Source organism: Dermacentor variabilis, chromosome 7 (genome assembly GCF_050947875.1).
Source record: "Dermacentor variabilis isolate Ectoservices chromosome 7, ASM5094787v1, whole genome shotgun sequence".
Lineage (NCBI taxonomy): Eukaryota > Metazoa > Arthropoda > Arachnida > Ixodida > Ixodidae > Dermacentor > Dermacentor variabilis.
Window position 1 is genome coordinate 147298875 of NC_134574.1, and position 25831 is coordinate 147324705.

General features: G+C 48.0%; 1 protein-coding gene across 1 annotated transcript; it reads right to left on the reverse strand.

The window, feature by feature from the left end:
* Nucleotides 1-401: 401 nt before the first annotated feature.
* LOC142588128 (GTPase-activating protein skywalker-like) lies at nt 402-25771 on the reverse strand. The gene is made up of 11 exons (XM_075699610.1): nt 25534-25771; nt 25174-25346; nt 19324-19656; nt 16044-16160; nt 15134-15244; nt 14160-14253; nt 13690-13752; nt 11511-11635; nt 7717-7953; nt 4769-5124; nt 402-1447 (listed from the first exon to the last, which is right to left on the reverse strand). Exons 2-11 carry the CDS (start codon nt 25309-25311, stop codon nt 1312-1314), a joined length of 1710 nt encoding a protein of 569 aa, XP_075555725.1. The 5' UTR covers nt 25312-25346; nt 25534-25771; the 3' UTR covers nt 402-1311.
* Between the last annotated feature and the right edge of the window lie 60 nt (nt 25772-25831).

The window sequence follows — 25831 nt, forward strand, 5'->3', positions numbered from 1 at the left end:
CACGAATTCAATTCAAGCTGTGAACGACACAGCTAGAGGAGGCGCGAGCTTTACTTCTGTTGACACCCGGCCGACTAAGATAATAGTCTTTTTTTTTTCTTTAGAACTGAACAGCTGTCAAGGAGTTTGGAAAGTGCAGTTCTTGTACAGTCTGAAGCAACCTTGCCTCGGCCGATTTGGCCGCCCTTTTTCGCAGAACAATGCATAGGCCGACGCAGCAATGAGACCACGCATTAGTGGAGCCTAGCAGCTACCGCGATGCAGCAGCTGTTAACGCTATCGCAGTCCACAGCCGGCCACTCGACAGAGTTTGCGCAGCAGACGTCATCACGGTCATCTTAATTTTTTTTTTTTGGGGGGGGGGGGAGAACTATTTTATAGCATGTCGAGAAGCGGCGCAAGCAAGAAACATCACAGCATGACAGGCGCGTCTTGCACCGAACGACAAAGCGATGACAGTGATAAACCGGTGAAAAACAGTCGCCGTCAAAAAACAATGTGCGCTTGATAACACGGTGCCTTGACGTCATCGTGGCCACCATGTTTGGGCTGAGAGCTGTGACCGCGACGTCACATGAAAGCTACCTTACCAGACAGCATGTGGAGCGAGCAGGAGCGAGCGTATACAATGCTATTGCCAAAAACGCGCGCTGGCGCGCAGCGCGCATGCGCGATTGCACACCCAAAGTGACGCAACAGTGACGTCATCACGACCTCGCGAGCGAGGCGCAAGCTGACGTGCAATTTGCAATGAACTCGGCAGTTTTGTAATGATACGAACTTTCTTGCATAGAAGATTAATTGCGGAAAAAAACTTGCACGTCGACGATTCCAGCAAAACGACGACACCGCGAGATCGTCCCCGCGGGCAGCAGGTAACACGTGGCACATCGAACGTCTTCGTCAGCTCGCACTGTATCTGGGATGCACGCGCACATAGCAAGCACAGATCGGCATACGGTATATACACAATAAATAATATCCTAAACAAAATAAAATAACCCTATACAATGTTATCTTCGCGGAGCAGTGAAGATGACGTAACACTACCAGCGTATAAGTTCACGTCTTTGGCACTGGCAGCATAGAGCTGCGCCTGCTGGAAAAAAAAAATGGAGGAAGACAACGTCCTCACACGGCGCCCGAGTGTACACTGCAGAAACGCCGTGCGGGCTAATCGTCCTGTAATTGCGTAAAAATCGCCGTCGTCGCCGATGAGGTGCAGCGACGACGCGCGAATTGTTCACAAATTGTCCGCCCAGCACGCTGGATGGTTCGGTACGATCTTCGCGGCCAGCGGACCATAAGAGGTCAGGCAAAGCCGATGACCTCCAAGATGTTGACGACGAAGTCGCTGGCGCCGCCTAGCGGATCGTTGTCGAACGTGTCGCAGTGCTCGCTGCGACCGTTCTCCAGGGATTGGTCGATGTACAGACCCATGCCGTTCCTGCGCACAAAGCCGTGACGATGTAGCAGGAAAGAGAAAAAGCAGAAGGCAGGGAGGTTAACCAAAATAACGTTCGGTTGACTACCCGTGATGATGTGGTTGACTCAGTTTTACAAGGCTGGTAAATTTCGTAAGGTTTTCTGCAGCTATAGACTTCCATAGTCCGTAAACGTAACAGAAAACTTTAGCGCGTCCAGTATATCTCTACATACAATGTCATTTGTGTAACACCGGGTTACCGCACGATGGTAGTGACATCTTGCGATGCTTCGTCTAGACACAATGCCTTGTGGACACGTTTTCGTGTTTTACGAGCGTCCTTGCCGAAAAAAACAACACATTTAAAGTGTGACGTGTTCACGACTGCACCGTTGCCAAAAAAAAATTACACCAGCAACGGAGTAGAATAAATTAGGTTACTGTTAACAGTTCTGTGTGGTCGAGCTCCGCCAACGAGGTGGCGCCACCATCACTGCCACTACCGTATATGCCTCCGGTAACCCGGTCAATCCACCGACGGCAAAACATTTGCGGACAAACTTACTCTCCATCTACTAACCTTTTGCGGAATAGCAGGTTAACATGTGATGTGCGCTGTTACACAAGTTTACACCCTTTGGGCCTTGTCAACTCGACAAGACAAGCCCAACACCAATATCGGATATCAGCACCAACTAGTCATCTTAATTTATCATGTCCTACAACCATAATCGTCATCTGTCTTGCTTGGCTTTCCTTTCTTGAAAACTCTGCGCTCGCTACTTTTCCATCGAGAATGCTACGTCACGCTGGTCAATGCGCGTGCCGTTCGTGACTTGGAAGTTAGAGGAAGGAAAGGTTCGCAAGATAGATGACGATTATCGCTGCGTGACAAGAAAGTTAAGCCCCAAAGTGTGCAAACTTTTTAAAGAGCTTATTGTTTTTTAATAGTGCAAGGGCCAGGTGTGCTCACAGAGCAGCAGAACGATGTTTTAAAAGGCACATTACAATGACGTATTTTTCAATGATGACATATAGAGTGTCTTTATGGAGGACTACGGTGGCTGTGGAGCCGCTATAGATATCTTCCAGTATTTTTACATATGGCTCATCTACACCCTGATTCCGTAATGCCTCCATGACTGGTGAGGTTTCGACTGAATCAAACGCTTTCTCGTAATCAATGAAAGCTATATATAAGGGTTGGTTATATTCTGCACATTTCTCTATCACTTGATTGATAGTGTGAATATGGTCTATTGTTGAGTAGCCTTTACGGAATCCTGCCTGGTCCTTTGGTTGACAGAAGTCTAAGGTGTTCCTGATTCTATTTGCAATTACCTTAGTAAATACTTTGTAGGCAACGGACAGTAAGCTGATCGGTCTATAATTTTTCAAGTCTTTGGCGTCCCCTTTCTTATGGATTAGGATTATGTTAGCGTTCTTCCAAGATTCCGGTACGCTCGAGGTCATGAGGCATTGCGTATACAGGGTGGCCAGTTTCTCTAGAACAATCTGTCCACCATCCTTCAACAAATCTGCGGTTACCTGATCCTCCTCAGCTGCCTTCCCCCTTTGCATATCTCCTAAGGCTTTCTTTACTTCTTCCGGCGTTACCTTCGGCATTTCGAATTCCTCTAGACTATTTTCTCTTCCATTAGCGTCGTGGATGCCACTGGTACTGTATAAATCTCTATAGAACTCCTCAGCCACTTCAACTATCTCATCCATATTAGTAATGATATTGCCGGCTTTGTCTCTTAACGCATACATCTGATTCTTGCCAATTCCTAGTTTCTTCTTCACTGTTTTTAGGCTTCCTCCGTTCCTGAGAGCATGTTCAATTCTATCCATATTATACTTCCTTATGTCAGCTGTCTTACGCTTGTTGATTAACTTCGAAAGTTCTGCAAGTTCTATTCTAGCTGTAGGGTTAGATGCTTTCATACCTTGGCGTTTCTTGATCAGATCTTTCGTCTCCTGCGATAGTTTGCTGGTATCCTGCCTAACGGAGTTACCACCGACTTCCATTGCACACTCCTTAATGATGCCCACAAGATTGTCGTTTATTGCTTCAACACTAAGGTCCTCTTCCTGAGTTAAAGCTGAATACCTGTTCTGTAGCTTGATCTGGAATTCCTCTATTTTCCCTCTTACCGCTAACTCATTGATCGGCTTCTTATGTACCAGTTTCTTGCGTTCCCTCCTCAGGTCTAGGCTAATTCGAGTTCTTACCATCCTGTGGTCACTGCAGCAATAACGCCTAAAACGTAGATTTGTTTGAAATATTATGGAGACGAACTTCCGAAAGGGAGTTGACGGCACTCCATTTGTCGATACATGAATAGGCAGTGCAGCCTTTAGAACGCTCAAAAAGTGTACAAGGTACACCATTTTTACACCCTTCGCAATGCAATCTTAGAAAAATTGAACCCTTTGGGGCGTATCTTGTTCCACAACAATAATCGTCATCAATCTTGCCCGCATTTCCTTTCTTTAACGCTGCGAGCCTGGCACTGCCTAGTCACGAACGGCTTGCGCGTTATCATCTTGACACAACATTCTCTACAGGAAAGCCAGCGAGCGCCGAGTTTTCAAGAGAGGAAACGCTGCAGCAAGGTAGATGACGATTATTGTTTGGGGACAAGATGTCCCCAAAGGGTGTAAACGTTTTTTAGAGTGTATGTAATCATTCTGACAGCCTTGGGCACACAGAAATATCCCACAGGTGAGTTTCATATCTCTCACTGTGAAATATGCTCTTGTCGGATATTCGTGTGCGCCCGAAGCTGTCAGAGTGATTACGTAGTGTCCAACTACGCCTTTTGTCATCACACGTCTAGTTAGAGCTCCGTTGTCTTCCTCTAAATTTTTGTAAGGCCTTAGTGGTAAGAGTGTTACGAGTGCGACAAGAAAACCACCTTAAGGGTGTAAACATTTTACAGCACGCACTCTAAACATTTACAGCCTGAAGGGTGTTTACTTGTCGCACTGTAACACCCTTACCGTTAAGGCCTTACAAAAATTTATAGAGGACGACAGCGGAGCTCTAACCTATCCTACAATATCCTACAGGAGAGTTTCCTATCTCTGCGAAATTCTCTTGTCGGATATTTCTGCGCGCCCAAAGGCTGTCAGAATGATTACATAGTTTTCAACTACGTCTATTGTCACCGCACGTCTCGTCAGAGCTCCGCTGTTGTCCTCTATAAATTTTCAAGGCCCTGACGGTAAGGGTGTTACAGTGCGACAAGGAAACACCCTTAAACCACCATTAAGGATGTAAAATTCTTTAGAGCGTCTAGGCGTGCCGAGTGAGACGGGCGAGGCCCAGACGCGTACCCTCCGCCGACGAGAATCATGGTCTGGTTGGCGGACATGAACAGCTTGGCGGAGTGGGGCACGTCGCGCGACGAGCCGACGCCGACCCAGGCGAAGCGCTTGGCCTCCGGCGAGAAGGTGAAGAGGAACGTCTCGCCCGTGCCGAAGTAGGTCTGCTTGCGCTCCTGCCACCGGGTCGAGCAGTAGGCGCCGAAGCGCTCGCCGCGCGTCGTCAGCACCACCAACACCGTGGGCTCCCAGGTGTCCGAATGCACGTAGAAGTTGGTCAGGCTGCTGCCGTGCTCGTTGGTCGAGTAGACGAGCTCAGGCTGCAACATCGTGATGCGCGCCGGCAGCCAGGTCCACAAGACGCACATCTGCGCAGAGGCCAGCAATTAAAGCGGGCGCCGACAGAATGCGTGTTCATTGGCTAAGTCATATGTAGTCCCGAGTGCAGGTGCGACTTAAAGCAGTATCACTCCTCCCATCAGCGTCACTACTTGTGATAGAAAAGTTTTGTACTTATTCTTTAAACTGGTTCGTGAAGCGTTTTGTCTGAAGCCTCTTGTGTGTCATATGCGCCTCCGAGATGTTCTCAAATACTGAACTTTGTTCGCATCAAGTTAACAGTTTACATGGCGCGGGACTACTGTTATTTTACTTACGCCATTATTTGCACTGAATTGTGGCGTATTGACTGCAGCCTCTTGGAGCCATATGTGGAAGTACGCAAAGAGATTACTATAGCGGAAAGAGACGCAAAGATGGGGACCAAAATCTCGGAGGCAACGGCCATCCTTCGCCAAGAACATGCTAGATGGCACAAGTATATCGCGCCGCAGTCTACGGATGCTCCACCAAGGGGCATAATATCTAGCCTGGCGAAGGGAGTTCGTCAATGTGCAGCTCAAGAGGCGATTCACGAGCAAAAGCAACTGCCTCAGTGGCACTTTGGGCACGAGAGATCTGAACATGGTATCGCGAGCCTCTTCAGTGGCGGCTTTATGCGAATACAACAGCTATTTTTTTTTTTCATGCGCCACGCGAGCTCGGGCTACAACATCTCGATGCGAGACGGCGGCCATTTCGACCGATCGCACATTTGCGCGCGCTCGCCGTGTCGGCTGGCATTGTGGATTGATCATTTACACGATTTAGTTTTCAGCAAGCATCACTTGGCTAACGTGTGTGCAGATGCCTTGGCGAGGTCGTATTACGTGCCATAGATGATGTTCTTGTAGATAACCTTCACTGTGCAGGCGTGCGCTTACATTATTAATCGACTGAAGCCGGACAGGAAATGGACGTGAAGAAAGCAATAAAGCCGCCCACCCCCCCTAGCTTTATTTTCGCGGCGCAAATATAGTTGCCGGGTGTAATTGACTCCTGAACGGCTGCCGCTTAATTGAGGAGCATGGCGCTGAATGTAACGTCATGAATTATAAAGTGTCCCCCAAATCTTGAGAAAAACTTACATTTAGAGTCACGCATCACTCGACTGACGCAAGAGTCCTCATATCAGTAATCGATAAATGTGCATATTTATTTTCAATAGCGTGAACTACATTAGAATGATTGCAAACATTGAAGCGATGGTGCACGCGTGACGCCTATAATACAAGCGCTTGATTGACACCTGGCGATGCAACCATTGAACTACACCATGATGCGGAGGTGCACAGACACAGATGGCTTCAAACTCGCCCCCCTTTTCCTTCACGTACACCCTGCGCGAGGGTGCGATACGTGGTGCCGTTCTGCCATGTCTGTAAACCACTCTCCTCTTGCATGCTGACTTTGGCTTGGGCCTTAGCCGACGAACTCGCATTTTCGCACTCACCATTGGTTGAATGGTATTTTAAGTGTTTCCTTTCGTATTGTACCACCCTGTATCCGGTCTTAATTATATTATTAAGAGGAGCATATAGCGCACACTTCTTTGTTCTTTGATTGATAGCCGGCTGGTCCTTCCTATTGATACAGAGCCACATTGCGCATCGCCTCGCATGCAGCACCTGCTGGTACCTGCAAGTGAACACTGATCTAATACTTATGCAGCGATCATTGTTTCTACAGTCACTGGCCGTTCACGTATACTAGGCTACATTGTATGTCGCCTTGCATGCCACATTTACAAGTGCCAGATGATTAAACTCGTACCTTCTGCGTACGTCGTTGCTTGAATGCCAGCCAAGCGCACTTTTCATATTAGACCACCCTGCATGTCGCCTTTTGCGCCGTACATAGCTATAGTAAATGAGGTAAGCAACACTGAGAAACGCTTCTGCATTTGTTAACGCTTGAATCCGCAACCAGTCATTCTCTTTTATACCGGACCATCGTATATACATCGCCTTATAGTCTGCACCCACTGGAACCAGCGAGTGAACTCGTTCTCCTGCAGCCATCATTGCTTGAATGCCGACTGGGCGCTGTTATATACAGGCCGGGTCACCCTGTTCGACTTGTACTACGCAGCTGCTGCTACCAGCTATGTAAGCATTGAAAGCGTATACTTCTGCTGTCATTGAATGCCGACCGGGCATTTCCTATTTGTGCCCCGTGGGTCGACCTTTACTTCGCAGCTTCTGGTATCTGCTGTGTGAGCACTGAGCTCGTACTTCTGCAGCACGTCGACTTGTACTCAGCAGCAGCTGGTACCAGCACGTGATCACTGAACGCGTACACTTCTGCCGTCATGGAATGTCGACCGAGCGTTTCACATTATACCCCAAGGGTCAACTTGTACTCCGCAGCAGCTGCAGGGTACCAGCACGTGAGCTTTGCACGTCTGCCGTGATGCCGAAACGGAGCGTTCCCATTCTGTATGTATACGTCGACTTGTACTCCGCAGCTGCTGGTACCAGCTAAGTGAGCATTAGCACTTCTGCAGTTACTGTATAGCTTCCAGGCCGTCTGGCTGTGCCCCTTCGCAGTGAACCGCCCTGCACGTCGTCGCGCGCCCGCACCTGGTCGCGGCTGAGAATCTCCGAGTGGAAGTTGGTAAGCTGGGCTATGCCGACCGGTACGGTGCCCGAGGCGCCGTATCTGCTTTTCTTGATGGGCAGTAAAGACGAGGTGATCTCGAGGCGGCTGGCCGAGGCGCCGGTCTCCGAGGGCGATCCCAGCAGTCGCTTGCCCGGGTGTCCGCGCACGTACGCCTCGGACTTGAGCAACTGATCGTTGAGCACCTTCGCGCTGACCCCCTGCGCGCGCACGTGCACGGAAATCAGGCCCGACGTTTCCTACATGCGCGGTTCAATCTTCGGTGAAAAAGTTAAGATAGAGCGCGATATGCGCGCAGGACTGAAAGAACAGAACGAGAACAACGGAACTGACTCACTTACTTCACGATACCTCTCTTGAATCCGTCAACTCGTACAAATACCTAGGTGTCCATATTTCACGTAACTTATCATGGCATACGCACATCAAACACGTCACTAATAACGCTAACCGGGTTCTTGGATACTCGCGTCCAAATTTCTCTGCTGCGTCTATGCCGATAAAGCTTACCCTCTAGAAAACATTAGTGCGACCAAAGCTAGAATATGCATCCACCGTATGGAATCCCCATAAAATCACACTGATAAACACACTAGAATCCATCCAGAATCGCGCAGCACGTTTCATCTTATCTAACTATTCCCATTACGCCAGCATTACTTCCATGAAAAACACACTTACATTACCGGAGCTTTCATTGCGCCGTACATGTTTTAGACTGTGTCTTTTCCACAGGCTGTATCACCACAACCCACTATTAAAGGATCATCTTATTACTCGCCCTTCATACATTTCATCCCGTTTCGATCACATGTTTAAAGTTGGTGTCCCATATTTTAGAACAAAAATGTGTCATGGTTCTTTTATTCCTAAAACCAGCGCCGACTGGAACGACCTTCCTCCCTCTATCGCTGCCATTTCTGACGTTGGCAATTTCAAGACTGCTGTATTTTCTGCCGTTTTGGAATACCTATTATTGTATAATTATGGACTTTTTTTCACTTACCACTCCTTTCTGTAATGCCTTCGGGCCAGGAAAGTATCCGAAATAAATAAATAAATAAAACTAACTTACAACCAACTCGATGCAAACCTTCCACATCAGTGGACCACGGCGCATGCACAAGGCAAACCCACTCTCTCCCCAGCGCCATGAAAGTAGATCGTCATAAATCACTGCACGCAAAGCTTAAAATGACGTAAAAAGAAGAAAGCATGGAAGGCGGCTCAAACATGCAAGAAAAACACAATGTGCTAAATTGTGTGTATCGCGCATTCTTTTTCGTTTTTTAGGCGATGTGCCAACTGGCACGAACATCTACCCTTCTGAACTTTTCCGTGGCAGTGAAGAAGACACAGAAATGGAGAGCTCTTCTACAGTGTGTTACTACACCAAGTCCGGCAGTGGAAGCAAAAGACTTGGATGGAGCATGATCGTCACACCGTAAAATAATTTACGCCCTTCAAAATGAAAAAGAAGAGGTGTAAATCTATCTAACTCACACCCTTACACCGGCTTTTGATGCAAAGATGTTAAGTTATAGACAGACTTACACACCTATTCACTTGAAAGGGTGCAAATTATTTTACGATGCAGACACCTATGTAGCCTCGGCAAGGAAACGTCATCTGAGGCGGCCCCTCCTTGTTTAAGGACCCGTCCGCACGATGACTCTTGGGCAATAGGCCCTACCAGGCTGCCGGACCTTTTGAGCCATTGTTTGGGCTCGTGGTAATAGCTCCTGATGCTGATGCCTTCGCTACGATCGACCCTCGCCACGTACCCGTTGTCTGCTCTGCTCTCCTCCATGCTTTTTATGCGCTCGGCGGCTAGGAATTACCGCTTGCATATATCACGTGCTAAGGGCATATTTCCCACAACCTTTGCCTTTATAGGTTTCATAGCGACAGGCTTCAAAAAAAAAAAAAAAAAACGACTCCGTGCTTTCAGTTTCTTGGAGCCCATGTTGAGTCAGTGCAGCTCACTTGCGACAGTTTCCCGTTTTCCAAGTCACGAAAGAGTAAAGCTAAAGAAAAAAAAACAGAAAAGAAACGTTTCATCTGCACCGACAAGCAGCGACGCGATGCCTGGCGAAATGTAGGACTGTTTTACGCAGTTTCGAGAAGTCGCAGTCGTAGTATTGTTGATGATGATTTATTGGCATCCCCTCTTGTAACGGGGCGGTGACAAATAGTCACCTAGCCTGTTCGATTTAATCAGGTACGCTATGCGTGCGTTTCATTCAAGCATTTTTGTGTACCTCTGCCTTACCTTTTCCTGTTTCCTCAAAATTCTCTCAAGAATCTACCTTGTAACGCTACCTATGCCTGTAACGGTTCTGTACGTATCAATCTCTTTCTTGCTTTTTTTTTGTCACCAATACTCTAAACGTCTCTTGCTTATATCGAGTGCCGACCGGTGGAGTCTTCCGTATTCGTTTGCGGAAGTTGCGCCTCCTGGTGATGAAGTGGAAAGAATCGGCTTTTCTTCCTTCTCCTTCTTTATCCGTGTGGACATAAACCCACGTGGTCTCTACTGAAAACCATTTAGCTTCCTACTGCTGGGTTCACTCGGATTTTCTCTCATTTATATTTGTGCTATGCCCTGTTGATATCACGCTATCCTTGAAGAAAACGAGGCGGTGGCTCGTGGATGGAGGGGCTTTAAACGAGACGACGTCATGGCAATCCAGTAAACACGAGAAGCCGAGTGCTATGGCTAGAGACTAATGAAGGTTAAGCAGGGGCGCCTAATCAATGTCGTTAGATATTCGCAGAAGAAGAAAACTTCATTTGGGACCGCCTCCGCAACTGGGAAGGCGACGTGCTATACAACGCTAAAGAAAGGCGCGGATGTCACATCTATCCAGTACACAAATGTTGAACGGGCGTTAGCCAATCATGGCATCTGATGACGTGAGCCATCGGAGCTATAGCACGTAGTCTCACTGTGAGCTAAATTACGACTTAAAAGATGACGAATCTGACAATGAGACGGAATTCGAAAAGAAGAAGAAGATAAAACGAAGATTTGTCTTCCTCTTTCCGAATTTGCGCGCGCAGCTATCAAGATGCTGCTTTAAGGCTTTGCGAAGCATGTTGGATATCGCCCTTCATGTACTCTACGCTCTTCAATGCAAAAAAAGAAACAATTGATATATTGTCAACGTTGCCTTCCTTTTTTTTAAACGCCCCGTCTTGTAATGCTGTTCGGAGGCCGAAACAACATCGCTCAACGAGGCTCGATGACGTCATTAATGTCGCCATAGCGCTGCACGCCAGCACGGTGAAAGGCAGCGCGTCATCTCGATTCGCATTTCTCCAGCAGCGCCGTGGATGCTGTGGAGAGGGCAACAATATGGCTCGCGTGACATCACGTGACTACTTCCTATAGGGGAGTATGACCACTGACGTCATCAAGGCAGCCGTAGCGCTTTACTGCCAGCACGGTGGAAAGCCCAGAGTTATCTTGATTGGCCAGCAGGGCCGTGTATGTTCCAGAGAGGACAATAATATGGCGTGCGTGACATCACGTGAATACTCCCTATAGGGAAGTATGATCACTGGCGTTATCAAGGCCGCCACATAGTGCTGTGCAGCCAGCACGGTGAAAAACCGAGCGTTATCTTGATCGGCTTATCTCTACATGCGCCGTGGATGCTGCAGAAGAGGACAACAATACGGCGTGATTGCACATCACGTGAGTATACTCCCTATTCGTGGCTACTCTCATCACGTGACCACTGCCCGTGCGCACCTGTATGCCGTAGGCAGTCTTGAGGAAACTGTCCACATTGTACGGCAAGTCCCTGAGGTACAATATGATCCGGTCCAGGAAGGCGGCGGCCGCGTCCAACCCCCCTTCACCCGAGGGACCGGGAGCTGCCATGGGTGGTAAGGTAAATGTGGAATCATCATCATCATCGTCATCATCATCATCATCATCATCAGCCTGGTTATGCCCACTGCAGGGCAAAGGCCTCTCCCATACTTCAACTACCCCGGTCATGTGCTAATTGTGGCCATGTTGTCCCTGCAAACTTCTTAATCTCATCCGCCCACCTAACTTTCTGCCGCCCTCTGCTACGCTTTCCTTACCTTGGAATCCATTCCGTAACTCTTAATGACCATCGGTTATCTTCCCTCCTCATTACGTGTCCTGCCCATGTCCATTTCTTTTTCTTGATTTCAACTAAGATATCATTAACTCGCGTTTGTTCCCTCACCCAATCTGCTCTTTTCTTATCCCTTAATGGGGATAATCAGGGATTTGCAAGTTAAAGCGGGGCAGACTTATATTATACAGGATGGCTTATTTAAGTGTTAGCAGAGTCTTAACCCCTCCCTCAACTGCCGATGACGGAATAACTCGTCACAACGAGCGTCGTCTCGTGCCGATGACAAGTTAACTCGTCGTGAATTTTGAGCAACTTCTGTAAAAAGGTTGCCAAATATTTCCGAAGAAGAGTTCGAAAAAAAAAAAACGTGGCGCGAAATATGCAGGTCCTGAGAATTTGCACTTTTCTAAACTTTTTTTTTTTTGGAGTTTGCCACGGCACTTAAAAGCGGTTAAAGGAACACTGAAAAGAAACACCCGTCGAGATTGCCCAATAGAATAAATATATTTTTAAAGAAGTTTGCTCAGTGGCTACAAGGTGTTGCTGTGTTTGAGGTTGAAAGTTTGATTCCCGACCGCGTTACACCGCTGGGGGGGTTGAAATGGAAAATAACGCTCCTCGCGTACTTATCTTTAGGTGCCAGTTAAAAAAAAAAAAAGGTGGTCAAAATTAATCCGTAGCCCTCCATTGCGCCGGCTTTCGCATCCCCAGAGTTGCTGAGGTTCGTTAAACGCAACGAACGAAGCAATCAAAACTACAAAGAAGCAATAAATCAGCTTACCCTGATAAAGTATCATTTCATATACTACATTTTCGTTATTTCGAGGTAATAAGATGATTATGAGAGAAAATGAAGGCCGCAGTTCCGTTTCTTTAACTTTCGCGCCAAAATCTCAGCACCGGTATGCGTCATCGTGGCGTCATGATTTTTTTTTCGCACTTGGGCAGCCACGGCTCATTACAAGTTTTCAAAACTGACCAAGTTTAGCGTTTGGCTCTCTTAGAACAAAATGTAGCCAAGTTGCTATAGGCCCACGCGGCGAAAGGCATTGTGCCAGTTTTTTTTTCTGCAGTGCAGAAAAGGGCGTTTTGGTTAAAAGGTAAGAGAAATTTTTAGCGCTACTTTGACGGCATTGATCTTACAACTAGTGCTAAATGGGCATTGTTTGAGAACTCACTGGCTCGCACTTGTAAATCGCAAAATGTGCGCTAAAGTAAATTGTTTATGAGGTAATCAGAAAAAATGGGTAATTATTCAATTATGAATTACTATTTCAGGGATAAGTAATGCCCACCTCGTCCAGTAGTTACTGCGCACGTTAAAGAACGGCAGGCTGTCAAAATTGATCCGGAGGACTCACAACGGCGTTCCTGAAAATCATATGTTTTGGCACGCGAAACCTCAGAATATAATTTTTTTTAAAGAGTAATATGTAGCTTAAAGATCAGATTAGGTGCTGTCTCGATCCCACAAGCAATTTAAAAAAACTGTTCACATTAAAGTAACAACATCCGGTATTATAGACTGATTTTAAATCGAGCAATCTTTCAAAATCGGAAGCACCTATCATATATCGTGCTTCGGCCTGGTCACGCACCTGTAGAGGTGGGCATCACATCCACTACAAGAATGTCATATTCAGATAGTCAGTGAAAAAGATTCGTTTATTAACTTTGAATTATTCTCTTTAGGGCACACGTTGATGATTTTTAAAGTATTTGGTCATTTTATGAGCACATAAGGATACGTGTTGGAATGCGATTGGCTCCGTTAGTGTACATTTGCATGCTTTTCACTTGTGCCGTTGGAACCCTCACCCTTGCTTTTGCTCTTCCTTCCTCCAAACATTCGGGCGAACATCGACTCGTTGGGATATTCGCCTGCAAGAGGAAAACAAAAAAGAGCGTGAGATTATTCGCGGCACATTTGTATATAGGTAAGGTTCCCTTGGTGTTTCTTAATTAAAGAAAAATCGTAACTACAACAGTCCCCATGTCAGCAGACTTAAAAGGAAGAGGTCAGCAGTGTGAGCTAAATCTTTCCGGACGGGTTGGAGGTGGAGGATGGCATTATGTAAGTGTCCGCCTAATGGACATGTCCATTTCGTCTCCTGCTGAAGTGATGATTGGCTGGGCGCGCCTGTCTCCTTCTCACGCTTACCCCAGCCCAGCCAATCAGAGCTTCAGCAGCGGACGAAATGGACATGTCCATTAGGTGGACGCTTACAGAATACATCCTCCTCCCCACCCTGGTCTGTGTGGTCTATAGGCACGTGACTGCGGCTCACTCGAGTGGTCCTGGACGAAGAGGATGAGGATGGCCATGGCTGCGCGGTACAACGCTCTCACGCCCTCGATCAGGAAGCAGTCCATGGTCCGCACCTGAAGCCCGAAAAAAAAAAACGAAAAAAAGAACCCCAGTGAGAAGCGCTTTCGGCTGTGTTGCGTCGATAACACTGCTTATCACGAAGGAAACCTCGCGTACGTAATCCGTCATAATCGGCATGTTAGTGCTCGCGTTCGGAGGGAGAAACGAAAACAGTTGTCGTCAACTTCTCAAAAAAGCGTTCGTATAGGTCTTCGAGACGCATGTGCTGCTCTCGCGCGAGAGCTTTGGTACGTCCGAAGGTTTGGATGCTGTGGTGGAGCGCCCGGGAAGGACAGCGCTCCCCTCCTCCGCGCCTCCCTCTCCAACTACGGCGGCTGCGGGAGATGGATGGATGGATGGAAGGTAGGAGCGTCCCCTTTGAAACGGGGCGACGGCAGTTGCCACCATGCTCAGATTTTTATTTTGCCTTTTATTTTTATCTGTGTTGTGTGTTATTGAATTTCTCGATTTTCTTTAAATACGTCTTCCTACCCTTTTAACCTTATGTCACCTCTCTGCTTTTGAGCCACCAATCCTCCAATCTGGTGGGAGCAGCACCAGCACCAGAGAGGCGGGTGGTAGCAGCACCACCTGGTGGCAGTCGCCTTTCACGTCGGCGCTCGCGCCGCTGGCGACAACGCACATGTGATGAATCGGCTTATACGTGCAGCCACCTATGCACCACCGCTACGAACGTACGCTGGTTGACAGCGACATTCACTACGGAATTACGCAATGAAACGACAAACGCTACCTAGGTATCTCAGATAGCAGCTTTCCGGAAGCCTTCGGCTATTCGCTTACACTGAAAAAAAAAATACCGTCGACGGTTCCTTCACAACTTTGCTTTTTTGCTCAACGTTCGCTGTAGCTTCGTATGGCTATGTTACGTACCAGGTGGTATAAGGGAAGCCCGCGGAAGATCCACAGCTGCCACGTGAGGAATACTTTCTCCAGGTCCTCCTCCTGCTGCACCTTGCGCAGCAGCTTGTTGTACGTCTTCTTCTGCGCATGCGATAAATGACGGAGTTGCGTTGAGAGCCGTATATATCCTCCTGAATTTATATTTAGTGCTTGCCCAGTCACTGCAAGTGTATGCATAGGAGGCCAGTGTTCCGATGCGGTGGCGCCACGTTCTCATACAAATTAGGGAGCCCTTAGTACGCACGCTTTTAAGTCCTGTAAAACAGTGCTTCAGCGCGTGTGTATCGTAGCTATCCTGCCCCCCCCCCCCCACCACCCGCTTTATTGCAAACGACTGCAGCTTTTGCTTAACGCTTCTACGGCTTTGATTCCGCACATGGAGGAAGTTGTGACAAACTACCGATAAAGTGGCGCCTTCTAAGCGACCCCTCTCTCATTCTCGGATTGGCCGTCATATGGCTGGAATTAAAGAAAAGAAAAGAGGAAACACTATGTGCTTGCAGATTACGACGTCTTGTGAAACAACTGTTAGTTATTCAGACATACTAGTTGAACCGCATAGGCTCCAAAATCCTACAGTGTAGCCTACATTTTGGAGCTGACAGACGTTGGCGCGCAGCTTAAGTGAGGTGAAAAAAGAAAGCGGCATCGTCACTGTGGTCGATGTATGAAGACTTCCGTTAATTCGTCTGTCGTTCGGGGATGATGCCGCACGTTCGTAGATCTTCCACCCCTCTTCGCAGCGTGCGCTTTTTTGAAACGTTAGGGCAACGAGGAGGGCGCACTCGCGAATGGGCACGAGACACAAGATGGCTGCATTCGAAGAAGACGTACGCTCGACGTCACGCGTTGGCGCAGTAGCGTAGCAGGCTCCACCTACCGCTAGGTTCTTGGTCAGCTTCATGAGCGTGTGGGCCGACGTGTCGTACATGAGCCGCGTTTGGCTCAGGTGGCGCACTATGGTGCCTTCGATGAGGGCGCATGCGCACTCGTACGTCTGCGTAGTAAGAAGGGGAAAAAAATTAACATACTTTGAGATGCCTAATACGTCTGCCGCGTTTGGCTCAAGTGGCGTACTATATGGTGCCTTCGATGCCTTCTGAGGTACGACGCATGCGCACTGGTACATCTACGTAGTGGAAAGGACGAAAAGAAACCGCACATGCTTTGAGACGTCTGCCTGATTGAGGACGTCTGTCTGGGTGCGCAATTGGTTCGTGAAGCGTCCGCAAGAAGGCGCCAAGTGTGCAGTTCTTTTAGCGGAAAAATGCCCAGCTTCTCGCGATTTAAAGTGACACTACAGAATATTTAGGTAAGCTGTATCAGCAAATTGCGCTTCTTCAAAAGCAAAGCGGCCACTTTGGCTTGGAAAGCCAGAGAAGAAGTAACATTTAAAAAAGTATGTGTTGTCGCGAAGCGCTGAAGTTCCGAGCACCAGCACGGGGCTGTTGTGACGTCAAGGATTTTGGCAGTTCTAGTTACTCGCTTATCGGTTAGCGAAGGACTACGAGTACGCATTCTAACGGAATCGGAGGCTCGACATGATCTGCAGATTTAGGCCATCTCCTGTTCCAAAACAGTCCAAATACGAGAATAAGATATACTGTGGTTAAATTCGTGACGTCACACTGACGTACCAGGGCTGCGGGCGCGAAGGTAGAAATTGGTAAGTTTGCCCTTAAATTTTCTCTAAAAACATAACCAACCTTTCCCAACAAGCGAATGAATATAGAGCTAGGGATATAATATTTTACCAGCGCAAATTGATTTTGTGCGCTTTTTAGACCATGCACCAGCCTCAGAAACTGCATGGTCAATGCTCAATCTCTGATGAAGAGCCTTTGTTGTTACGGCTTGTTTATGAAGACGAAACTTACCGTCGTCAAAGTGATCTTCTCTGTTGCATTACGAACACGCGCAGTCTGCATTTCCAACGTGGCCTCCTCCCCCCCCCCCCCGCAAAAAAAAATCCAAGAAGCCGGCTTCTCCGCACAAGTACCCTTTATGGGGAGAAGCCAGCTTTAAAGGCACGTGCTGTGCATACGCGCAGACACGATGTTAACGTTCGCGTACCGACGCGATGTCCAGTAAATGGATTAGTGTTGCAACGTTACAGCACAAAACTGGACTAATAGTCAAGGAGAGGCAGGGAGCAGACCGCTCGCGTCAGTCTTGAATCAAAGGTCAGCTGACCTCGCCTCCGATAATTTTTTTTTTCGTAAACGAATTGCAGAAGCCAACAAAGTTATCGTTATCTCGTCCTAGTTTGCGCCACGAATCACCATACTCATGCATTTCCGGCAAGGCAGTCCCCACATTTCACACGCGGGGCTTGTGAAGTTCGCGGCTTAAAGAAAACCTTCACAAGAGTATGCCAATCCGAACGTTCTCATGCCAGCCCATGAATGGCAGAATGTCGCCCTGTGCAGGTTCCACTGCCGAGTTGATTGAATGAGGCGTGACGGTACGTCCGCTTGGCTTTGTCGGTTTCTCAGCCAAACGCACTCAGCGTCTCTGGATACGCTCTAATGGCACACTGCATTGGCCGAACAGGAGCTCGGACAAAGAGCCTTTCAATGCAGCGTTGGTCCGGCATCGAAGCTGACGAGGCCCCGGCACCTGGCAGCAGCGGGACTTTCGCCGCATAATCCGAGCGATTACACTGCGTGGACGCAGGGACCACATCATCGATCCCTCTTGGACTTCATTAGATCCGCAAATCTCTTTTTCATTCATTTAATCATCCTTATTCACCCCCATCCCATACCCCTGTATGCCCTGAGGCATATACCCTCGCATTGAAAAAAAAAGAGGAACAGAGCAGTACTTAGCGCAACGAAGAGTTCCGACTGCTCGCTCCCCCTGTTAAAACGTTCCGCGTGCTCGGAGAGCAGCAGCAAGGGCGAAGGTGTATCACGTGACGACGCTAAATACGCGCTGAATCTCGGGCGAACTTCGATTCTATGAGCCGCCATTGCTGCCGCGCGCTGAAAGCAAAACGACGGAAACGCAAGCAAACTAAAAGGATACGACGCGTTTGCGTGACGTGACTTCTTTCTCAACTGCGCTTTTTTTTCGCGCGGGAGTCGGACTGCTCCCGGCGTCACCAAACTGCTCCTGCTCCGCCACTGGGATAGCAGCGCTACCGCTCCTCTTCGCCCACAGGACCGCAGCTACTCTTGAGCCGCGCATGCGCAGTCTGTATAACGGGGACCGCACGACGTCTGCCGGAATGCGCCCTCGAGCGTCCAGTAAAAAAATTGTCATCGCCACGAAACAAGGTCTTGGGGAGAGAGAGAGAGAGAGAGTCGCAGAGTAAAGCTCCTTAAACTTCGTAAAGTAGCGACACTCTCCTCCGCCTTCACACCTCCTCGTTTCTCCTCTCTTTCACGCTCCCTCCTCGACCGTGGCGCCGCCTACACTGCTCGAACGTAGCAACGGCGCCAACATGCGCTCCTCGCCACTCCGTAGATGCCTCTCGAGCAAAAATGGCGCCGATGCACGGCGCGAGGGCCCACGTGATGTTATTAGGCCAATAGCGACATGGCGTCGGCCTCGGCCAGAGCGCGCGAGGAGGAGGCGGCATTCTTCAATGGGTGGCACTACTTTACGAAGTTTAAGGGGCTTTAAACGATCGCAGCGCCAGAGCTCCCTCTATAGTGCTGGACAGGAAAGACGCTGCACTTGCAACTGAGTTTATAATTAACTCGGTTGCAAGTGAGCGTCTTTCCTATCTAGCCTTTTTTTTTTCTCGCGCCACTTCTGCTCTCCCCTTTGAAAGATGTTGAACAAACGAGCCTAACTATTCCCTCGAGTAATTTTTGTAGGAAACTATGCCATCACCAGCCACCACCAAGATGGATTTCTATGACAAAGATGAAGCTCTTGCAGACGATGTTAATTATCGGAGACCGGATGTTCAGGCACTGAATGCTGTTATAGGTACCTGTAGCAATCACTCGGCACTCTTCAAAGCGTGGCACTACTTTACGAAGTTTAAGTGCCTTTATCGCAGACCTGTTCCTCGGTGAGGTAGTGGAGGAGCAGGCAGACGACCGACCGGATGTTCAAGCACTGAATGCTGTTATAGGTACCTATATCATATCACTCGGCACTCTTCAAAGCGTGGCACTACTTTACGAAGTGGCTTTATCGCAGACCTGTTCCTCGGTGAGGTAGTGGAGGAGCAGGCAGACGACCGGGTGCAGGATCGGGCAGTAGGTGATGAAGGGGTAGTTGACGGACACCACGTACAGCACCCGCTCGGCTCGCCGCTGCCCTTCGGCCGAGAGCAGGTAGGCCTCGTCGAAGATCGGGTCCGCGAAGGCCGGCATGCCGGTGGGCCACTGCCCGTCCAGCGACTCCTTGACCGTGTTCTGGTAGTAGTCGTCGGGCGGGCCCACCTTGACCTGGCCCTGGCACAGCTTCAGCCACAGCTGGCCCCGGTTCAGGTGGTCGATGGGCCAGTGCTGAGTCCGCACGATGTTCTTGGCCTGCGCTCGCGCGCGCGTGCACGCCGATCGAAAATGAATGCGTTAAAGACAGTGTCTCTGCATGTCCCGGAAGCCGGAAGAATTTTCTGAAACGATTTTTTTTTGTTTCCCGGCACTCACTTCCTTTCAAAAGATGAAGCGCCAAGAGAGACAGCACACTGAGAAAGAACAGTGACAGCACAAGACGTCTTGTGCCTTGTTCTGTCATTGTTCTTTCTTAGTGTGCTGTCTCTGTTGGCGCTTCATCTTTTCAAAGCTATGAACCAACTAGCCTCACAACGTGTTCTACTCACCTCCTATTGGCTCTCGGAAGGTTAGGTTAGGTTAGGGCGCACCTGTATGCTCTCGGGCACACCTGCAGGCAGTCTTTTTTCCCGGCAGTTTGTCACGTGACTTCTTAGCGCCATTAGAAGGTGAGAGTCGGGAGAAAATTAAAAAAAAAATTATGGAGTTTTACGTGTCAAAACCACTTTATGGTTATGAGGCACGCCGTAGTAGGGGACTCCCGAAATTTCGACCACCTGGGGTTCTTTAACGTGCGCCTAAATCTAAGTACACGGGTGTTCTCGCACTTCGCCACCATCGAAATGCGGCTGCCGGGGCCGGGATTCGGTCCCGCGACACCTTGTGCTCAGCAGCCCAACACCATAGCCACTAAGTAACCACGGTGGGTCCCGGAGAAAATCGTTTCGGAAGTTCTCCCGGCTGCCGGGAGATATAGACGGCGCCTTACATTTAATTAAATTCCTGTTCTTTTTACGTGACGAAACTACGACATGGTAGACAGTTTTAGTTACACGCACGTAGAGGCTTTGCGTAAGTAGAGCTTCTACGTGTGAGCAGTGCGCATGCGTAGAACGTAGCGGGCGCGCGCGCGTCTCACGGACGTACCTGAGATCCAATTCTTTGCGTGCGTTTCTTGCGCACGTAGACAGCTTCGCGCGGGAGTTCCGCAAGATCACGAACAAGCGATAGCGAGCAGCGCGCGCGCAGACGGCTCTCATCGAAACACGGCGACAGGATTGAATTGGCTACCGCCGTGTTCACATTTCCCGATAGATGGAGCTACGGGGTCCCTCTTGGCTTGCGTCGCGTACGTGTAGCTAAAAGCGTTTCAGATGTGGCGTGCACGTATGGTACGTAGGCTTTTCACGTTTGAGTACGTGAATCCTCTATGTACGTGTAACTAAAACTGTCTGATTACGAAGTACGCCGCACGGTGGAGGATTCGGGATTAATGTTGACCACCTGGCGTTCTTTCAACGTGCAGCCAAAGCACGTATGCGTACACGGGGGGTTTCTGCATTTCGTCCACCTATGGAGAGGAGATTCTTAATAGAATGGGGTTGAAAATATGGGATGAAGTGCAGCGCAGTAACTGTCTCTCCGTAGGAGACATCTCAACCGCGCTCTGCACAGCATCGAAATGCGCGACCGGGATTTGATCCCGCGACTTCGTGCTTAGACAGCGCAATGCCATGGCCATACCGACTGAATGATCTTGCTTAATTAAGCGAGCCGGTTACCCTCCGGTTGCACCGCTCGAGTGTCCGAGCTCGTTATCTAGCAAGAAGATTGCATTTCGCGATGCATTCGTTCGATCCCGACAAATACCGATATATAAGTATTTGGTACACGCTTTATTTTTTTAAGAATTGAGGGTACGAGTTAATGGAGAACACCTTAGTAACCTGCTATTCGCTGATGATATTGCCTTGCTTAGTAACTCAGGGGACCAATTGCAATGCATGCTCACTGACCTGGAGAGGCAGAGCAGTAGGGTGGGTCTAAAAATTAATCTGCAGAAAACTAAAGTAATGTTTAACAGTCTCGGAAGAGAGCAGCAGTTTACGATAGGTAGCGAGGCACTGGAAGTGGTAAGGGAATACATCTACTTAGGACAGGTAGTGACCGCGGATCCGGATCATGAGACTGAAATAATCAGAAGAATAAGAATGGGCTGGGCTGCGTTTGGCAGGTATTCTCAGATCATGAACAGCAGGTTGCCATTATCCCTCAAGAGAAAAGTGTATAACAGCTGTGTCTTACCAGTACTCACCTACGGGGCAGAAACCTGGAGGCTTAGGAAGGGGTTCTACTTAAATTGATGACGACGCAACAAGCTATGGAAAGAAGAATCATGGGTGTAAAGTTAAGGGATAAGAAAAGAGCAGATTGGGTGAGGGAACAAACGCGAGTTAATGACATCTTATTTGAAATCAAGAAAAAGAAATGGGCATGGGCAGGACATGTAATGAGGAGAAAAGATAACCGATGGCCATTAAGAGTTACGGACTTGATTCCAAGGGAAGGGAAGCGTAGCAGGGGGCGGCAGAAAGTTAGGTGGGCGGATGAGATTAAGAAGTTTGCAGGGACAACATGGCCACAATTAGCGCATGACCGGAGTAGTTGTAGAAGTATGGGAGAGGCCTTTGCCCTGTAGTGGGCGAACCAGGCTGCTGCTGCTGCTGCTGATGCTGATGATGATGATGGTGGTGGTGCACGCTTAGTTTGCTACCTCAAAATGCCGATTTTAGTGCGGGAAGCGTTAAGGAAGAAGACACAGTGGCATTTTTGACACGCATGGAGCGAAGTTCCGGTTGCGGATAGCTCAGCGAAGCAATTGATAATTACTATAACAACTCAAAACTCAAATAACATTAAATTGTTTTTTTATCTGCGAGTTTACTCATCTTGGCCAGGAATAAAGATGACCAAGTTGGTCTAATTTTTCTTGACGCGGTATGGTGTTTAGGCTTTTTCGTCTTAATATAACGTACACACAAAAAAAATCATGTTACTGGGCGAATTGGTTCATAACGCTTATATATAGAAGAAGATAACAGCGCCAAAGACAGACAGGCACAAGAGGGTATATCGACACGGACAAGCGCAAACTATCAGCAAATTTTTTCGCCGTCGGAATTGTCGATATATGGAGTCGGCCACCACACGCGCGATGGAGCAACACACATTTACTTAGCGAAAAATAAAATGTAATAAGGAAAATGGTCGGTGAAACACGAGCATAATGAATTACGTCGCCGCAAAATGCCACGCATGGTCCCTATGGTTACCCCGTATACTAAACAAAGTAACAGAGGGTTCGCTTACGAATGCGTTCATCTCTGGAGGCAACATGAAACGCTTCCGCCAGCTCTCTCGCAGTGGACTCTTTGGTTATGGCCCAGAATATTGACCTCCTCTTCCTCCTCCTCCGTCTCCTCCTCTCGAAATTGTCGTGCGTACATGCAAACTCGGCAATGCTCAGACAAATGCGCGATACCATTGTTTCTTATCGAAAGTCATTGTTCTCCTGCAGGATCATTACGGCGGCAGCCAGTTTGCCCGATATATATATATATATATATATATATATATATATACTTGAGTGGTGCTACAAGGTAAACAGAACAAGTATTTAATTTCGACAGTTTCGATCGGTGGACCGATCTTCATCAGGGCTTTTTTTGTAAACCCTGATGAAGATCGGTCCACCGATCGAAACTGTCGAAATTAAATACTTGTTCTGTTTACCTTGTAGCACCACTCAAGTTCTTTACGTTTGAAAGGTAGCCTGAAGAATCCCTCTTTGCCTACTATATATATATATATATATATATATATATATATATATATATATATATATATATATATATATATATATATATAGAATTCCGAGAACGGCACTGGTTTCGAAATATGCGCCATCGTTTCATTGACTTTTTTTTTAAAGAAAGCGCTGTTGTATGCACTGAAGCACAAAAGTAACAAACGCCAACGCATTTCGGCCTCGAAGGTAGCGTAGTCTTGGAAGTTCATTCCAAGTCGACATGCCTTGCATGCTCACTATACCCACGATTGGTATAGATTGAAGTATGTGCCGTAAGGAAATTAATTAATTAACTAGCGTAACTACGTTAATTGTTCACTTAAGCATTTCGATTTGTTGTAGAGGTAACGACCGCCTTCGTCGAAAAATTTAGATCAAGATTCAGAATTGTGCTAACTGTCACAGGCAATTTTTAAAAATTTGGTGCAGCTAAAAAAAAAACACCCCGTATACCACGGAGGGAGTGCAAAAACGCAACGATGTTGCTCCCCACGTGACACAACCTTCTGCGTCATGACGTCACGAACATACACTTCCTGAGAAACGAAACAAACTAGTTTCAAAAAGGTATTATATCGATCGCAGGGAGAGGCCTTCGTCCTGCAGTGGACTTAAAACATGATGATGATGATGATGATGATGATGATGATGATGATGATGATGATGTGAAATTATTGAGGCCGCTCTGAAGCTGGCCTGTATTTTTTTCTTTCTAGGGAAGAGAGGGGGGGGGGGGTATTCGGCGTCTTAGACCCCAATTTCATGCAGGAATGCAAAGTTGAAAACATCATTCATTCGCTTAGAACCGAATTAGAACAGCATCTTTACGTTTCATAGAATATAATTAAAATCCACCTTGATATACCAATTTCAAGTTCCTTGAATTCTTACTTGAACTAATCAGACGCTTTTCTGTCACTTTTCTTGCTATAATATTTACCGCTCCTACTTTTCAGTGCTCCTTTTATTGCTATTTGTATTAACTATATGAACCCCTCTCACAGCTACTCATTGATGCATTCCAATACTCATTGAGTTCTGGGGTTCCCTTCCGTACATAAAAATGTTTTAATGTTCCTCTTGTTTAATTTGGAATTCGTGATTCTAAAGGAGCCCTGCCATAGTATAATATACTCGTAATTTTTGCTTTAAAAGATGATTCTTGACCTCTATAACCCTAGCAGAAATGTGGTCACATGGGAGCAGGACATTGCGACAGCTTTGCACTCGCTCCGGCTCGCTCGGTTGGATCTGCAGCTCCTCGTGAGGGTGGATGTCAAGCAGCATAGCATGCGACCGAGCTAGCCGGGGCGAGTGTCAACAACGTCGCGATGTCCCTTTCCCCCATGACCATATTCGGCGTCATGACATCACAGCAGCAGAAAACCACAACGTATATTATTTTAGCGCGCCACCTGGGGCTTGCCGAGCTTTCATTCTTTTTTCAGGACTTAGAGGCCTTGAGCCTCTTCACTTGGCAAAAAAACACAAGAATATACTGTCGGAAATATGTCATTACTCTTTTATGACACGTTATGAATGTTCAATATCATGCCGTTGCTATTTTAAGACAACCTGTATCATTCTTAAGACACGTTTATCAATGTCTAATATCATGGGATTACTCTTTTACGACAATTTATGTTTAATATAGTGTCATTACTCTATTAAGACACTTTTATGAACGTTTAATACCCTGTCACTCTGTTGAGACATCTCATAAGTGATCTATATCATGCCGTTACCCTTTCAAGGCACCTCATAATTGTTTACTACCGTGACATTACTCTCTTAGGAGACCTCTTAAAAGTGTTTCCCAAACTCCGTGTGCTTGCCAAGTGTCATCGTTAGAATTTGCACGACTCCGGAAATACGTGTCAATGCTCGTTTAAATTTCAACCGACCTCCTTGATCTTGCCCTGCTTGATGAAGCGGATGACGTCATCGTAGGCCTTCGTGACGGGCGTCGGAGGGGCGGGTACTGGCGCGGGCAGCCTGGACGCATTGACGAACGGCTTCTGGAAACACGACGGAAGCGCCATCTCTCGCCGATGCTCGCTGCAGCCGCCGCCTGTGTCTGAACGAATTGAAGAGGACGCAGAAGGAGCAAAGGCGTGAACTTTCGGGGTTGGGGGGGGGGGGGGGGATGCCGTTTCATCGCACACGTTCGAATCTCTTTGACGCGAAGCTTTCGTGAAGCCGTTGTGAATTTAAATGCTTGAGAAGCATACACTACAATCCAGGAACGTAATCTTAAGACTTACATGGTAACCCCGGGGCCGATCCGGCAGTCGAGGATAGACGGGACGTCAACAGACTCGCGCGCGGGCTTAGCCCGAGGTCCGGGGGAGCCTCAGGCAAGTCTCCTGGCGAACTGGGGGGTCAGGGGTCAGGGGACGCAGATGAGTTGTGCGTCGCCGGGATGGCGGCGCGTTGCCGGTGAGACGAGCGGAGCGAGGAAGGCTTCGATGCTCAGCGGCCGTCAGCTGCGAGTGCACGAGGCGTGCTACACGCGCGACGCCTTCTTCGTCTTCTTCTGAATGCGCGCTGGTCGTACTTGCC

Bases quoted from the DNA above. Each gene is read 5' to 3' on its own strand.
- LOC142588128 (XM_075699610.1), bottom strand. From the start codon at position 25,311: ATGGCGCTTCCGTCGTGTTTCCAGAAGCCGTTCGTCAATGCGTCCAGG. The intron at 19,657-25,173 runs GTCGGTTGAAAT...GCGCGAGCGCAG, and splicing joins AGCAGGGCAAGATCAAGGAG to GCCAAGAACATCGTGCGGAC. The intron at 16,161-19,323 runs GTCTGCGATAAA...CTTACTACGCAG, and splicing joins ACTACCTCACCGAGGAACAG to ACGTACGAGTGCGCATGCGC.